The 17,287-nt window shown below is 36.2% G+C and overlaps 1 protein-coding gene across 1 annotated transcript; it reads left to right on the top strand.

Moving 5' to 3' along the window:
* Window positions 1–639: 639 nt before the first annotated feature.
* On the top strand, window positions 640–5,235 carry LOC105035493 (glutamine synthetase nodule isozyme). The gene is made up of 13 exons (XM_010911061.3): window positions 640–829; window positions 1,634–1,673; window positions 1,813–1,916; window positions 2,036–2,084; window positions 2,659–2,765; window positions 2,900–2,987; window positions 3,658–3,786; window positions 3,875–3,949; window positions 4,078–4,131; window positions 4,265–4,302; window positions 4,427–4,586; window positions 4,678–4,738; window positions 4,851–5,235. The coding sequence occupies exons 1-13, from the start codon at window positions 756–758 to the stop codon at window positions 4,940–4,942; spliced, it is 1,071 nt and encodes a 356-aa protein (XP_010909363.1). The 5' UTR covers window positions 640–755; the 3' UTR covers window positions 4,943–5,235.
* The last annotated feature ends 12,052 nt before the right edge of the window (window positions 5,236–17,287 follow it).

Below are 17,287 nucleotides of genomic sequence, written 5' to 3'. Positions count from 1 at the left end.
AACTTAAATTTGACCATAATCATAAATAAAATAAATAATTAAAATAAAATAAAATAAATATTTTATTTAAATAATTAAATTAAATAATATATTATAAAAAAAAATAATATTATATAAAATATATATATTCGAATAGATTTGTAAATTTTTGAGTTGAGTATTTTACTATTTGCATCCGGTAATAATCAAACCAAATCAAGCCGTGCTCAAGTTTAACTCACTGCACCTTTGGGCTCACCATAAATGCTAATAACCCACAAAAGTGGCTTGTGAATGAAACTTTTTACCTGATCCAACTTCCCTCTAGGGCCACTTTTGCCATTTCATTACAAAATTGGCCCTACAAACCCGTAATTACCGTTTTTTTTTTGGGGGGTAAGATTACCGGTTCAGCCCCACAGCCGACAGTCCAGCTTAGGTTGGAGAAAAATTGACGGAAATTTAAAAAAAAAAAAAAAACGGCGGCGCCACCATCCCAACCATTTTCCCCGATGACTCCAAAATAACCACTAATCCTCCCTCTTTCCTTTCTTCTTCCTTCTAATCTATTGTCATCATAATTATTTTTTAATATATATAATACAAATATATAATACTTAACATTTTATTTTTTTCTTCAATTATTTTTTCCTTCTATATTCTATAGAGTCCACGATCTCGGAACCAACTCGCTCATATAAACGCTCTGTCATCGCCTCCTCTTCTCGCTGTCTCTTGTTTTGATTCTTCACTGTTCCCTCCTCTTGGTCGCAGCCATGTCTCTGCTCTCAGATCTCATCAACCTCAACCTCTCCGAGACCACGGACAAGATCATAGCCGAGTACATATGGTTGGTTCTTCACCTCTTCATTATTTTTTTTTTGCATCCATATACTTTTTATGTTATTCTTGGGGTTTTTTTTCCCGAGTTCTACCTTAAAAACTGTTCCTTGATTGACATTTTGGTGGAAAAATCTCTCCTTTTTGGCTTGTTTTGGGTTTTCTTGTCATGATTACGGATTTTATTCGGTTTTCTTTATGTTGTTGATGCTAGTTTAGTTTAGGCTGTGGTGGAGGTTTTGTTAGCCTCCCTATTTCTAAATCTCTGTGTTTTCCTTGGATTTGCTCCTTTGTGGTCTTCTTTTTTATGACTTGGATATGATCTATTTTTGGAGCTTTTTCGATCCTTTTCCCTGTCGGTTTTGGATTTGGTTGTGTTGGAGTTTGGTTGGACTTTCTTTTGCAAACCTTTCGAGTTTTCTTGGAGTAGCAGTAGTTTACTATATGGTTGGATCCTTTATTCCATTCCTCGTCTTAAGTTTCTATCTTTTTTTCCTGTGATGATCGACTCTGTTCAATTTCTGGTACTTGTAGTCCTTCAGATCCTCCTTTTGGAGTACTATTTTTCTGTTTCCCTTTTCGCAGTTTGTATCTTCTTTTTTCCCCTTTTCCGTTCGAGTATTTTCCCCTCGTAGTTTTGGTTGTTTGATTGTTTCTTTTTATCGTCAACTTGTTTCTACTTGTGTTTCTTTCTGGTATTGTGGGAAAAACTACACATTTATTCCCCTTCTATTATTTGTTTCAGTTCTTCAAAATAAGTATGTATTGCTTTCTTGCAATTTCGTTTTTATAATTTGGTTTCCACGTACAACAGGATTGGAGGATCCGGAATGGACATCCGAAGCAAAGCAAGGGTAAGACATTGACATCACATTCTAAAAAATCTGTGTTAAAATTTCTTGTGTCCTCTTATGTGAGACTTTGATTGATGTAGTTAATTTGGGCCAAATCACATTCTTTTTTGGTGAAATACTTATCTTTCTTATTGAACAGACTCTGCCGGGGCCTGTCACCGATCCCAGCAAGCTCCCAAAGTGGAACTATGATGGTTCGAGCACAGGTCAAGCACCTGGTGAGGATAGTGAAGTCATACTATAGTAAGTTTTGCACCGCCCCCTCTATACTTTTTATTGTTTGATGATGCTTTCAAAGTTACATCTTTAGTTCTTCTGGCTATAGTAACTTGTTCACTAAATGTTTTGATGTGGATTTGTAGTCCTCAAGCCATTTTCAAGGATCCTTTTAGGAGGGGGAACAATATTCTTGTAAGTTATATCCAATACGTTTTGGTGTTTGGTTTAAATTTATTCGAATTTCCTTAAGCTGGCCACTAAATTTGGATAGAACTCACCAATACTAGTATTTGATTCATCTAAGTTTGCTTCCTTTTGTTCTCCCAATTGTAATTAATACTTACTCGTTTATGAATTATGTAAGTGCATTTTCCTTGCTCTGGTAATAACTAATAGCATGAAGTTAGTTTTCTGGAAATTAAGGAGGGAAAAATGGAGAGGCTATGGTTAATATTTGTTTCTATTGGCTGTCATGTAGGTGTATAATATGCATCCCATATTTTACTGACAGAGAAATTGATTATGTTGTTCTCATCCAGTAGAAATTAATTGAACCTCTCCTTTGTTGCTTGGGCTTTGCAACTATTTTTTACTACAAGCTTCTGACGATACAATTCTTCGTTAAACATATTTTACTCGTCAGATTTTAAATTCCGGCTATTATTTTTGTCATCAATTTGGATTTTTGCAGGTCATTATTTTTTTTTGTCGCATTATTGTTTTCAAATTTACATAGTGATATACATATTTTTTAATCTACATGTAGGTCATGTGTGACTGTTATACCCCAGCAGGTGAGCCAATCCCTACAAACAAAAGATTTAATGCTGCTAAGATATTTAGCCATCCCAATGTTGCTGCTGAGGAACCTTGGTATTTGTCCATTTATATTTATATGCTTATGTTGTTATTTGTATTCTTTGATGATTCCAAGGTTTTTCCTATTTTGGGATGATTGTCTTTCTCATTGTATATTGATCTGGTCTCTCTTTTTTAATGAAAAACAGGTATGGAATAGAGCAGGAGTACACTCTGCTGCAGAAGGATGTCAAGTGGCCACTTGGGTGGCCTGTAGGTGGCTACCCTGGTCCTCAGGTATTAACTTTGAAGTGGCTTTAGTTATTTGTATGAGGGATTTCGTTTCTTGTTCTTCTTTTACATATTGTTGTTATATCTTTTAAGCATAGTCAGATTACATTTGCCTCTTTTCTTTCCTTTTCTTTTTCCTTTTTAATTGAGTTGTGCCATGCAATTTTGTTGAAATCCTTTCTGGAATATATGTTTTGATGGCTCTCTAACTTATTTTTGTTTGAAGAAACCTCTGATCCCTTGCCTCTAGAATTATTTTGTTAATTTTAGAGGAACTTTTGGAAAATACAATTAAGCACAATGAAGCATATTTAGGACAAAAGCAAAACCATCATGCTGTTATTGTTTGTGCTGATTTCTGATGCTCTGAAACTTTTAAGCTTTCATCATTTATACAGTTTTTTTCACAACCTTTGTATTTTCTTTATTCTGCAGCACACCATGCATCATATAAAGCCAATTCTGATTTACTTAGAAATTGGCAATTGTTAGTTGATCTTTCTTACCTCAACCATTTTTTTAAAAGATCTTGAAGATGAATTTTCTCTTCTCTGCTAGGATGCTAATTTTTTTGATTCTATTCTTTGCTCATTCCAAATCAGAATGTTTTCTTTTTTTCCCCATAGCATGTTTGAACCTCTCATTTAGAATCTAATAAATGTGCATTATGTGCCAGGGTCCCTATTATTGTGCCGCAGGTGCAGACAAAGCTTTCGGGCGTGACATAGTTAACTCCCACTACAAAGCTTGTCTGTATGCAGGAGTCAACATCAGTGGTATCAATGGTGAAGTTATGCCAGGCCAGGTAACATCAATTTTATCTTTCTTCCCCCCCCTTGTTGGAAAGTTGACATATCGTTCTTATATGACATAGCATTGCTAATTTTATACAGTGGGAATTCCAAGTTGGTCCTGCCGTTGGCATATCTGCTGGTGATGAATTGTGGATTGCTCGCTACATACTGGAGGTCAGTTGCAAAAGCCCACTGGATAAGATATAAATAGCTTCTACTTTTTGAATTCATGTTACTAAGATAGGTTCGATTTAATTGACTTTCTTCCCTGCTGATTTCTACTTGCTTTTTGCTGTCCGCAGAGGATCACTGAGATTGCAGGCGTGGTTCTCTCCTTTGACCCTAAGCCGATCCAGGTATGATTAGTTTTCATCTTCTTTCTATCATTACACATTTCCTCGACACCTTCTGTAATTTATTTCTTAAAATGTATGATAATAATCATGAGTTTGGTACTTGACATTGTTTCTAAACGTTTGGTGCTATTAGGGTGATTGGAATGGTGCTGGTGCTCACACAAACTACAGGTAATGCAGTTCAACTTGAGTCATGGTTAATCTTTGAAGCAAAAGCAATTTTATAATTCACCTTTTCAGCATTGCAAGTCTTTTGTCTGTTTGTCTATTTTCCTTTCTATGTTTTTGCTTTCAGTACCAAATCCATGAGAAGTGATGGCGGGTATGAAGTCATAAAGAAGGCTATTGAAAAGCTAGGCAAGAGGCACAAGGAGCACATTGCTGCTTATGGAGAAGGGAATGAGCGCCGCCTCACTGGACGGCATGAGACTGCCGATATCAACACCTTCGTATGGGTATGTGTAGTTCTATTGATCACAATAATGTTCTTGAAGGAATAAATTTCCAATGGGCATGCTTGTTATAATTATTTTCCATTGTTGATAGGGAGTTGCAAACCGTGGTGCATCCATTCGAGTAGGCCGTGAGACCGAGAAGAATGGCAAAGGTCGAAATCTTTTACTTTTATCATTCTTACACTCATCCTTGCATCTGCAACTTCAATATATCATCTACTACCTTAAACAGAATTATATACTGAGTATTCTCTTGCTTTTCAGGTTATTTTGAGGATCGGAGGCCGGCATCAAACATGGATCCCTATGTTGTCACTTCCATGATTGCTGAGACTACCATCCTCTGGAAGCCATGAGTTTTGCACATCATTGTTGTTGTTTGTGGGGATTTTCCATATATCATTTCTGTGGGATCTGAGTTCTGAGGCTTTTCATTGCATTGGGAACTCTCATCTCTTCATCTGTGGCGTTGATTGGCATTCTGGTTGTGTTAGGAGTCCAAGGGTGAGTCCTTGTCTTGTTGGAATTTAGTGGTCAGGCAGGTGGGCTTAGTTATTACTGAATGTTTACCTTTGCATTTTGATTTCACTGTACCCAATAACAGCTGCAATAAGTTTACAATAATATTTTGAAATACCATTTCCTTAAAGGATGTTGTTGTAGTCCTATTTGAGTGGTTGCATTACTGTTCTTTCATTATTGCCTCATTTTATTTGAATAAGCAAATATACTTGATCAGTAGTTTTCTACATATGGAGGTCATACTTTTAAGTTGTAACAACTTTGGACTTCAAGCTAGGAGGTATTATTTGGTTTCTTTGGCTTTATTTAGTATCGAAGATGTATCCAGTATATAGCCAATGTGGAACTACGCACACATTCATGGACCTTGCATGAGTGCATAGCGAATATTTTTGAAGGAATCTACACTTGGATTTTTGATCCAAAAACTCCTTTACTGGAAAGATAGTGGATTCCCAAAATATTGGTTTCGGTGAATACTCTGTTGGACAAATTCTAAGCTTATCTTTTATTTATAACTAAAACAAGACCTTTTCTCCGAAGAAAGTTATGTTTGATCATTAATTATAAAGAAAATTATGTTGTCATTTGAAGCAGACGCTTTATGCTTTGCATTGCTTTATTTAACTTATGGGTAATTTACAATCTTATAAGTTTGTCAAATAAGATTTAAATTCCTAGCCACTTTCTTAAGAACAATTTCTTTGCTAATTTTCTCTCAATTGTTATTTTCTTAATATTCTGAGAAATGGAATAGGATTTTTATGAATCTTACGAGACATAACAGATCCATGCACAACTTTATTTTCTTGGCCCTTTTTGAATTGCCTTTCCCTTGTCCATGGTCAAAGATGAGCAACAAAGGAGGTTGGTACAAGGAATGGAAGGTTCACATGTGATGCAATGAGCCACCTAACCCTACCGTTGGAATGAAGCATTTAAATATTTATGACTTGAAGAATATGCGTGGAAGTTGTTGGATTAATGTGATGAAGGAATCTTCCTTTGAATTGCAAATCTAGAGACTGGTGAGGATGGATTATTCTTTGGCAGGCATGGCCAATTTGCTTTCAATTTTTGTGATGGTATTTATGCTCTTTTGTGGAGCTTCTGATAACCCAAAGAGTAATATTGGATTAGTACTGGATTCTACAAGTTATTATACAATGAAAGGAAGTATTCTGCTGCCCCTTGTTGGAAGCAGCACAAGAGAGCTGAGGAGCTTTATTCTAAGACAACTTTAGGCTCTTTGTTCTGGAGTCTTGAAGCATGACGTTGTCAGAAGATGGTTCTGGTCCACAGTCTTCTTGAAGCAAAAAATTGAGGTATCCTTACAAAGAGGAACTATAGGAAAACTGCTATATAAGAATGGTCTGTGGTTCACACAAGCCTAGCATTTTGGTGATAAGGATTGGAATCATAGATGTGTCCATGTTGGGTGAGCAATCAGGTTGAGGAACTAGCCACAATTTCTCCCAATAAGTGTCATGATCTGACTACAGAAACTAAATGCATATGGACAAATTGACTTTCAGGCTATGACAATCTTTCCATTATCTCAGCAATTTGGTGTTTTAGGTGGTATTCTGTTAAAATCCCTACCCTTATGATCATATACACTTATGAGAAGAAGATAATTTAGTGGAAAAAAAAAATCTTGAGTAATGGTATAACAGTGTTTTGCTGAAAAAGGAAAAGCAGTAAGTGGACACTTCTCCGAAAGAAAGGGGGATATTCCTAACCTCGGCATATCATTAGCTTTTTCTGTTAGATAATAAATAATGTAGCCCTTATCATTTTAATCTGCCTTTTTGTGACCATGTAGCAAGGAGTTCAACTTTTGGCGTGTGGGATGCGTAAGGTGTTGAGCAAGAAACTCGAATGATCATTTACTTAAAGAAATGTCTTCAGTTTGCATGCAGATTTTATAGGAAGAACCAATACAATCCAAAAGATTTCAAGCATGGAATTGGCATTTTTTGGTTTGGCACTCATCATAATTTGATTATGAGATATGATATTTATGACATCATTCATGATTAGAGTGAAATTCTATTTTGCAGATAAATTGCTGATTTAAGATTTGATTCTGATAATATAAAATATTTGAGTACAAATGATATTAACTATATTTTGAGAATGGTTATAGGATTTCTTGAGATGCTCAAAGAAAAATTTTTTTTAAAACAACTAAATCAAAAGAGTTTTTCAAATATTTTTCATAAGTTTTGGCTTAGAGGAGTCAGAGTCAGAAAGTTAGGAGTTGACCTTTGAACATCTACAGGTTCAAATAGAAGACGAACAATTTTGGATATTTTAGAAATCGAATCTAGGATTCAAGAGTTGACCTTGGCACATTGGATCTGATTGCCACTTCGCATAGATCAACCCTAAGTTTGCAGGAGTGGGCCCTTGAACAATCTCAACATAAAGACAGAGAGCATGCTCAAATGAATTTCTAAAGGAGTCGAATCTAGAGCAGCATGAGTCGATCCAAATAGGGATGGGTGTCTCAAGGAGAAAATAGAAATCATGAAAAAATAACATCTTGAAGAGTAGACTCTAGCACTTCAAGAGTCGACCTATAGCAAACACGAGTCGACCCCAACTCCAATAAAATTTGACCCATGAACTATCATAGATGCAGGACAAAAAATAATCAAAAATATATCAAGAGTCAACTTGGAGGTTAGACGAATTGACCTTTAATAGTGACAAGTAAGCCCCTAAAGAAAAGTTGACCTCTTTACAGCTGACAGTCTAATGACTAATTTTTTTAAGAGCTTTCAATAGGTAGAATTTTTCTCTAATGACTAGTTTAGCCTTTCTAATGGCTAATTTGCCTCTTTTGGACAAAATTGAATGTATTTAATATAACTATTCAATTGGAGAGCACAGGGAATAGGAGTTAAGGCACTTATGGGAGTTTTTAAGTCAAAAACAAGAGTGCATTGATTTTTTTAGCAAGAGAAGAGTTAAGAGCCATTATTACTTGAGTTATCCAAGAGAGAATCAGTTAGACATCAGTTTACTCCCTCTCAGTCATAAAGAAGAAGTCAAAGCCTCCAAAGCAAATTTTTCATGACTTCTCTACGCTTCATTGAGCTATTTTTGTTTTTTGAGCTTTGGCTCAATTTCTATTTATATTATTGTATATGTTGTTATTGTTGCAAATTTTTTGGGTATAAACTTGTGGGATAGACTAGTCTAAGCTCTGAATTGGATCGTTTGTGAAATAAATCTTAGGATGACTTTGTTGGAAAAGATTTTGCTTATACTCAAATCAATAGACTATAATTAGACTGTGCAAAATCAATTGAGTTGATTGTAAGCTTGTTTAATATAATTAGACTATAATATTTATTGATTATAGTGAAATCTCGAAGTAAGATTTTTTGGGATATGGATATAGGTGTCGCGTTTCATACCGAACTACTATAAAATTACTAAGCTTATGATTAAGGCTCTTAACTCCTCTCTTTTCAAATTTGCTCAATGGATTTAATACACTCTTAGTTGGCTTGAAAGCTCACTTAAGTGTCTTAGCATTCATTTTTCTTTCTTTACAAATTGAATCCTTATCTTAAATACCTTTAATTTTGGAGGAAAGATACAAAATAGCTATTGGAGAGGCCAAACTAGACATTGGAATCTATTTCTATCTATTGGAAGCTCCTAAAAAACTAGCCATTAAGCTATCAAACATATAGGGTTTGACTCATCACCATCTGGGGTTAACTTATTTAGGCTTCAGTTTGACTCATGAATCATAGGGTCAACATTTTTTTTGGTAAAAGAAAAGAGAACTATATTAAAGCTGGACAAATTTGTGTACAAGTGGAAAAGATAGAAAGGTTATAGAAATATGAAACTGGATACAACATATGTTACAGTGAGTGAAAGAAAGAATGGGAACCAAAAGTACTCCACTGCAATTCACTGGAAATGTAAGAGGTTACATATAAGAACTAATAGTTGAGGCCAAAAAGGAGGTTGGTAAAGCCATTGCTGCAATCAACGATTTAGAGGCACAAAAAAGTATTGAAGTATGGTGACCGCTTGTAATGAAGAAAACACACTCCATGACCAGAAGAATGAACCCTGTAATGCAGTCCTAAATGGTAAAGTATAGATTATCATCCTGTGAGTAATCACTAAACAATATGGGATAGAATAGGAGCAGCAAATACTGATCAAAGAAACACATCTAACTGACAAGAGTTTAGGATGAAACACTCTTTTTTGAAATGGGTACCCATACAAGCGGTCTGTATCAGAGTGAAACAAAGTTCATCGAACTAAGCCATAGAGCATTAAACTGCAATGGTTGACATAATGGAGCTTGAATGATAATAAACACTGTAGTATTGGCTTGAATAAAAGAGATGAATTTTACAATATCTCCCATATCTGAAATAAAGTAGAAGAATCTCAAATCTGAGCAGAGATGAGGGAAAAGCTTGTTAATGAATGAAAGGGAGAAACCACAGATGAACCAGCATAACACCAGATATGCATATGATTTACATCAGATTTGTCTCTGCACAAACAGTAATCAGACTGTAGAGAAAAGAGATAGTGAATCGTTATAAAATGGTGTAAATCCAATGGATAGAATGAAAGCCAGCAAAGATGAACCCAAAGCCAGTGCTCCCAATTCCTGTTAAACCATTGTGAATTTTGATATATCACCCACTGAAACCTAGTTCGGAAGCAATAAGCACATCAAAAATTTCTTCCATTTTTTATTGCCTTAAACAACATAGAGGATAAGAAGAACCATATCCAATAAGAAGACAAAACAACATTAGCCATGTCTAGAATAGGCAACAGAATAGGCATCAGCCACCAAAATACAAGCAAAATCTAGATGTCCATGCAAATCATTAGAATGTAGGACAAAGTCTCCTGTAAAAGCAAACTTAGAATCCCAATCAGCTGCCTAATTGCCTTACCTACAAATATGTAAAACAATGAAATGGTTTAGTGAATGGGCCCATTGTTGGATATCTAACATCCAAGGTAAAAGACCAAGATATGACAACCGTAGAGTCGCCTTGAACTTCAACTGAAGACGACTGAAAAGAAGTTTGAAATATGCAAGATGCCCAACCATGCCCCTATGAGCTCGGCGAATGGAACAAAGGAATGAGGGAGCAACTTTCCACCCGCAAGCAGCAATTGATCATTATGATCTTGGATAACAAAACCTACAGTAGCATGGTGCCCTTGCATAGCACCATCCAAGTTGACCCAGAGCATGCCATAAGGAGGGGGCTTCCATGAAACAAAAGTGGGGAGTGTTAGTTGTGTACACAACAAAGGGAAGCTCCAGTACCTAAACTAGCTATTCAAGGTTGATATAATAGAGGCTGCTGCAGGAAACTAATCATAGAAAAAACAAATACACTGCCTTAGTAGATCCATTGAGTTAGAAGGTTTATGTTGAAATATTCGTTGATTTCGGGTTATCCATATAAGTGAAGCCATAAAAGTGGCTGCAGCTCAGATTTCCCTCCCTACCAAGATACTTGCTATCAATGATAGTAGCATCTATAAGGAAGTAGGATGGGGCAACCAAACACTTGGTAAAACAACATCCAACAATGAGCTGCAAAATGACATGTAACAAATAGATGTTGACAATCCTCAAGTACTTGTGGGCACAAATCAGAAGCATAAGTTGATGTTGGGATAATGCCTCTATACAATAAAAACTCTTTTAAAGATAATTTTTGCCATAACAGCTTCCAACAAAAACACTGCATCCGCTTGGGAATAGCAAGGGACCACACCCAGCTAAAGGTATTAGGCATATAAGGTAAGTCATGGTCCTGAAAAATCTGCCCAATATCTTTCGATGCAACTGCTAAACTTTTTGAGGGAGCCCATCCAAGCTAATCAGACCAGTTTCCATGCGCAAGGGGAAAAGATATAATATTGGTCATCATATCAGCATTAAACATGCAAGATAATAACGGAACATTCCAAGTATTATCCGATAGAATCAAATCCGTCATAGAATAAGTAGATAAATCATAATCAATATGAGAGAAAGAGGGCCATAGACATAATAGCACATAAGTAATCCATGAGTCAGTCCACACATTAATAGATATTCAATTTCCTATAAGCCACATGAACTGAAACTTGGTTCTTTCTCCCACAGAGCAAATTCTCTTCCAAATTATAGAAGAGCGAGTTAGCTTATGGTAAGAGATCATCTAAGATCTTTTGAACTGATATTTAGATGAAACCAATTGAGCCCATAGCGACATAGGTTGCAGCACTGACTTTGCAGCTAGCTTTCCAAGCAAAATATTCTGGACATTGTGAAGAGAATGGATCCCCAACCCTCCATTCTTTTTAGAGGAGCAGATAATGGCCCAAGAAATAAGATGTAACCTTTTTTGATTAGAATTGTGGCCCCATAAAAAAGGATCGAAACTCATGCTCAAGATGGTTAAGCATAGAAAGGGGAGTGTGGATAGAAGACAGTATATACAGAGGAATGGAAGACAAAACGGACTATAGAAGGGCGACTCTCCGTGCGAAAGAAAGAGCCTTACACTTCCACATCATAATTTTTCCCATAACCTTATCTAAAAGGGTGCTAAAGTTAGTAGAGCAAAGCTTAGTGCCTGAAATAGGTACTCCTAGATATCTCCACACTCCTCATTTATGTGCCATACCAAAAATAGAGAAAATAAGATGCTTCAGATTAGGTGGGGTTGAGGGACTAATGAGAAGATAAGACTTTGAAGGATTGACTTACTGATCTGAAAAAGTACAATAAGCATTGAGTAACATTTTAAGGGATAAAGCGTCATGGATAGTTGCCTGGTGATAAGAAGACAATCGTCAGCAAAGAACAAGTGCGAGATTTAAGGACCTCATGATCGAGGGATAAAAGGATGAAGCAGCTTAACACTCACAGCCGCTTGTAAGGTAACTGAGAAAATTTCAGAATGTAGGAGAAATGGAAAGGGTGAAAATGGGCAACCCTGATACAAACCACAAGAGCCCACAAACTAATTTGTAGGAGACCCATTAATCAGAAGACCATACTATGGATGACAAACACAAGCAAGGATCCAACTAATGAATTGATGTGGAAAGTTAAACTGTGGTAATACCTGAGTTAAAAAAGACCATTGCATGCGGTCATAGGCTTTCTCCATATCTAGCTTGACCATGAGAAGGCCCCTTGATGAAGACACCTATTGAAGAGAATGCATAAGCTCTTGAGCTATTAAAATATTTTCAAGAATACTACGGCCTTCAACAAATGCATATTGGGTTGAAGAGATCAATGCTGAAAATAATGGCTTCATCCGATTAAGTAAGACATTTGCCACCACCTTATAGATTATATTGCACAAGCTGATAGGATGGAAATTAGTAGGTAAGGAAGGATGATTAGTTTTAGGAATCAAAGTAAGATAGGTAGATTTCCAAGTAGGCAACATGATGGATTTGTTGAAAAAAGATTGAACATCCAAAAGAACCTCTCGTGAAATGATATGCCAAAAGTCTTGAAAAAACGAAGCTGGAAACCTATCAGGACCTGGTGCCTTATTAGGATTGATATTACGAAGAGTAGTAAAGATTTCCTCCTCTGAAATAGTAGCAATAAGATCTTTATGCTGATTATTAGTGATTATAAAAGGCAAATTAGGCAACCACAATTCATCTGTAGAATGAATAAATTGCCATTGATCAGCAAAATACTGAAGAAACATATGCTGAATAGTTTGATCATCATAGATCCATTGTCCGCTATTATCTCTTAAAGCAGAAATTCGATTTTGCCATCTTCAAATTATGGTTGATCTATGAAAAAATTTTATATTTTGATCCCCTTTTGGAGCCATTAGATCTGAAACTTTTATCTCCAATATGACTCTTGTATTGATAGATTCTGATTATATTGCTGCAAAAGTTGCAAAAGCAACATATAGGCATCATGATCAAAGAAAGGCGATTGAGATTCAAAAGTTTGAAGATATAGGATCTAATTATACAACTCCTCTCCTCTTCTAAATATATTGCCAACCTTATATTTATTCCATTTGCAAAGATTAACTTTAACTGGAGCTAGAAGAGTAGAAAGACGTTCATCAGGAGGACAATGATCAGTCCCAATCTAACTTTTTTGTACAACATTCTAAACTCCTGGATATATTTTTCAAAAATTAAGGTATCAAAAAAGAGCAGAGAAGTGGGGTACATAAGATCTACGAATCAACAAAATAGGAGAATGGTCAGATGCAAAATGCAGCAAATGTTGTAACCGAGTCTCTGAAAAAATATCCAGCCATTGTGTGGAGGTAAAACCTCGATCTAATCCCTCCCACACCCTAGAGCACCCTGGCTAATTGTTGCACCACGTAAATTTTGATCCCTCAAAATCCAGATCAACAAGTCTGTTAGAGGATACAAATGCCTGAAATTCTTTAACATCTCGATCGCGTGGAAAGGCCTATCCCGCATCTTATCATAAGAATAAAGTATATAATTGAAATCACCAGAATCACTATAGCTTGAGCTAAAGACAGAACTTGAGTAGCAGCATTCCAAAGAATCCGCCTCTCCTTACCATGAGTACTAGCATAAGTAATACCCAATATAACCAAGAAGGGGTTCCAGGAGAAGAGATAACACCAATGCAAAGCTATCTATCTGCATGCAAAATCTACACTAAACCTAGACCTTACACCAAACAACTATAATACCTCCAAATCTCCCTTGTGAAGGGACCATATATAAGTCCCATGCCGGGCCAAACATATACCGAACATGATGTAATGAATCCATTGGCAAACGAGTTTCAACAAAGGCACATATATCAGGCTTAAACTGATGAAGTAAAAACTTAGTATAGTTAATAAAAAAGAGGTTTTTGCAGTACCCTTATAATTCCACATTAAGATTTTCATTAATGACATCTAGCCATCGGGTCCTGGCTATCATCTTGATCGATCAAATCCGACCTTGAGGTTTGGTTATCATGCATACTCTCAGAACCTTGTAGTTCAAGAGCCTAGGTAACTTTATGCACCTTAGAGGCATGAAAACAAGAATCACTATCTTGCTCTCCCAATTAGGCCACTTGGGTCACATGCAAAAAGGGGGAAGCTGAAGATGACCTATCCAACCTAGAGGGGTTGGTCCTCACAGGCCTTCAAACCTCTTTTTTACTAGCAGCTTTAGTATATAAAATAAGAGCAGTAGAAATAGTAGAAGAAGGTTGAATTTATTCCTCATGATAATGATGACCTTTGATTGTGGAGGTGAATCAGACCCAGGTGAAGTAGTAGAATGATTATTAGGAGACTACTTCTTTTTCTCTTTTTAGGCAGCATCTGATGATGTGGAAGAGGGCAAATGTAGTGCACCATATAATTCCACTGATTCCTTAGAATCAGGCATGTCATGATCAACCAAAGATGCAAAACTAGATGGATTGGCCATAGAAGTATTCTTATGACCAGTTGCCACATTTTTAACAAATTATTTTGATGCTACCTTTTTAGGATTAAGCTGAGATGAAACTGGAGATGAATTAGGTGTAGGAGATGGAGAAGACCTCTTACCCTCATATCTCGAATTTGCTGATGTAATAGGAATATGAGCAGCTATAATCCAAGGCCCAAAAAGCAAATTAGCTGGATTATGATATTTATGGCAGCACTGCAAACAAGTATCTATAGTCACTCCAATATGTCTACAAATATAATAGACATCTGGAAGGTCCTCATATATAAATTTTTGCCAGATAAACTGATTGTTAATCTGAAGCTTAGTATCTAGACAAATAAGACGAGTAAGATCCAGCTGAATGCGCACTCGAGCAAACCCAAAATGAGCTGAATTTTCTATCTAAACATCCAAAAATCTAGGCTTGCCTGCGCGAGAAGCAATCTTCAAAATCATCTCTTTATCCCAAACATTAATTGGTAAATTTGATAATTGTAACCATATATTGACAAATTGGATAGAGTCCTTAGATGGTTTGAAGTTTGGCTGCCATTTTTCCAAAGCTAATAATTGTCTAGCCAAAGTCTATGGACCTATTGACAAAATCCGATCTTGCACTTCCTCTGTCAGTAGACAAAATAACAAAAATCCTTCAAACTAGGAAATAACTTGAAAATCTCCTATCATTTGGCAATGGTTCTTCATCTCCTTTTGAATAAAGTCAAGAGGAAACCCTTGCCTCAAAAACTTACCTACTAAAGTCAATTTACTCCATTGAGCAGTGCGCTGCAATTCTTCTTTAGAGAAAACAACCGAATCGGAGAATTTGGCCTCCAAAATAAAAATATCTTCTGGAGTAGGATGATGCATATCCTATCTCAAGCACCTACTTCCTTGGATCACCTGAGCCCATGTGCGAGCGGAGGGAGATGAACGTGTATCATATGAAGGGGAAGTTGAACAAGAGCCCATACCTCACATAGCAGATTCGATGGATGGTCAATCTCGAGCAGGGCTCCAGGGAGGTGACCCTACCCCTTTGCCTTTCCCATGACCGGCTTTAGAAGGATGGCTTGAAGATAGACCAGAAGCATACCTTATGGAGACTTCCTTCATGAAACTTTGTGGACCCAAAATCCCCTGGATATGGAGGGAGATGCCAAAACCGAGCGATTGACAGACTCATCAGTAGGAATGCTTGATGCATGCTTGTGCACAGACTCCTCAAGCCCCAAAACCTCTCTAGTTGAAGGGCAAGATGAAACCCTACCTTCTTCTCCTTTTTCTTCTCTCTGGATGCTCATATCGAACCCTTCTCAGCTAGCTAGTCTTTGCATAGGGTCAACTTTTGCTGGAGCTAAGTTCTACTCATATCTGTCATGGATTGACTCTAGAAGTGCTAGAATCGACTCCTAAAGAGGCAATTTTTCTAAGCTTTGTATCTTCTCTCTAAGACTATCTTGGGGCCAATTGATCTGGATTTGGGGTTGACTTATCCCTTATTTAGGATCGACTTATGCTACTCTAGGGTTGGCTCTTTAGGATATTATTTTTACATGTTCTCTATCTTGGGGCTAGGATTGCTCAAAGGTTGACACTTGACAACTTAGGGTCGACCTGTGGAAAGTACCAGCCTATTTCAACATGCCAAGATCGACTCTTGAATCCTAGATTTTGACTCCTGAAACCTCCAAAACTGATGGCCTTATATTTGTACCTATGGACATTCAGAGATTGAGTATTAAATTCCTAGGGTCGACTCCTCCAAGCTAAAACTTGGAAAAAATATCTTTAAAACTTTTTTGACTTAAGTGTTTTAAGGGAATTTCTTCTACAATTTAATGAGTCATTTTGAGCATCTAAAGAGATCCTACAACCATTCTAAACATACATAATTAATATCATTTGTGCTCAAGTATTGAGTTGGCACACTAACTACACGTATTGGAAAGCATGTATGCACATTTTTATTTAGGCACTTAATTATGATATGTAGGGAGTCATAATCAATGGACTACATATACCAACTATATTAATTGATAGTGTTGCTTCATCTAAACCTGAAAATGATTGGAATGAATTTGAAAAGAAACTTTGATAGACCTAATAGTTTATGCATTTTTGTGCATATATTGGTAGATACTAATATAAAATATATTCCACTTGGTCGCATATGCATCCTCACATCAAGGTTTTAATTTTGGTCAAAGCCAACTCTTCTCAATCAAGATCGAATTGAAAGCAACTCCTAGCTTTAGGTTTCAGTCATTTTCAACAGTTTTGTCTAGTTTCAACTCAATTTGGCAATTTCAATTTATTTTCGATGGTTTTGGCCAGTTTGCCAAAACTAAATGCAACTAGGCATAAATGTTTCTTCTAAAAATTATGTTAGCATATTTGTACCAAAAAAAATTATGTTCGCATATTAGAATAGTTTCTTTATTAGTTTAAGTGTGAAGGCATTCTTTCTTGAGTTAAAGAAGAAGATAGATATCAAATTTAATCCTTAAAAAGGCAAGGCCTCCAAAAACACCCTTAATACTATACTTTATAAAAATTAATATGCATAATTAGATACAAGATATTTCACAAAATATCTTGTATATAAAATAAATGTAGTACAATTAATCAACTAACATCTTAATCTCAAAAATATAAGAAAATCTATATTTGTGAGTTCTACTGAAAATGAAATAAAA

The sequence above is a fragment of the Elaeis guineensis genome, chromosome 3 (assembly GCF_000442705.2).
Source record: "Elaeis guineensis isolate ETL-2024a chromosome 3, EG11, whole genome shotgun sequence".
NCBI lineage: Eukaryota > Viridiplantae > Streptophyta > Magnoliopsida > Arecales > Arecaceae > Elaeis > Elaeis guineensis.
The sequence above is the reverse complement of the archived record's forward strand: the minus strand, read 5'-3'. Positions and strand labels throughout refer to the sequence as shown.

Coding starts and splice junctions, on each gene's coding strand:
- LOC105035493 (XM_010911061.3), top strand. CDS start 756: ATGTCTCTGCTCTCAGATCTCATCAACCTCAACCTCTCCGAGACCACG. Junction 2,988..3,657: donor GTGGCTACCCTGGTCCTCAG/GTATTAACTTTG, acceptor ATTATGTGCCAG/GGTCCCTATTATTGTGCCGC. Junction 4,587..4,677: donor ATATCAACACCTTCGTATGG/GTATGTGTAGTT, acceptor CATTGTTGATAG/GGAGTTGCAAACCGTGGTGC.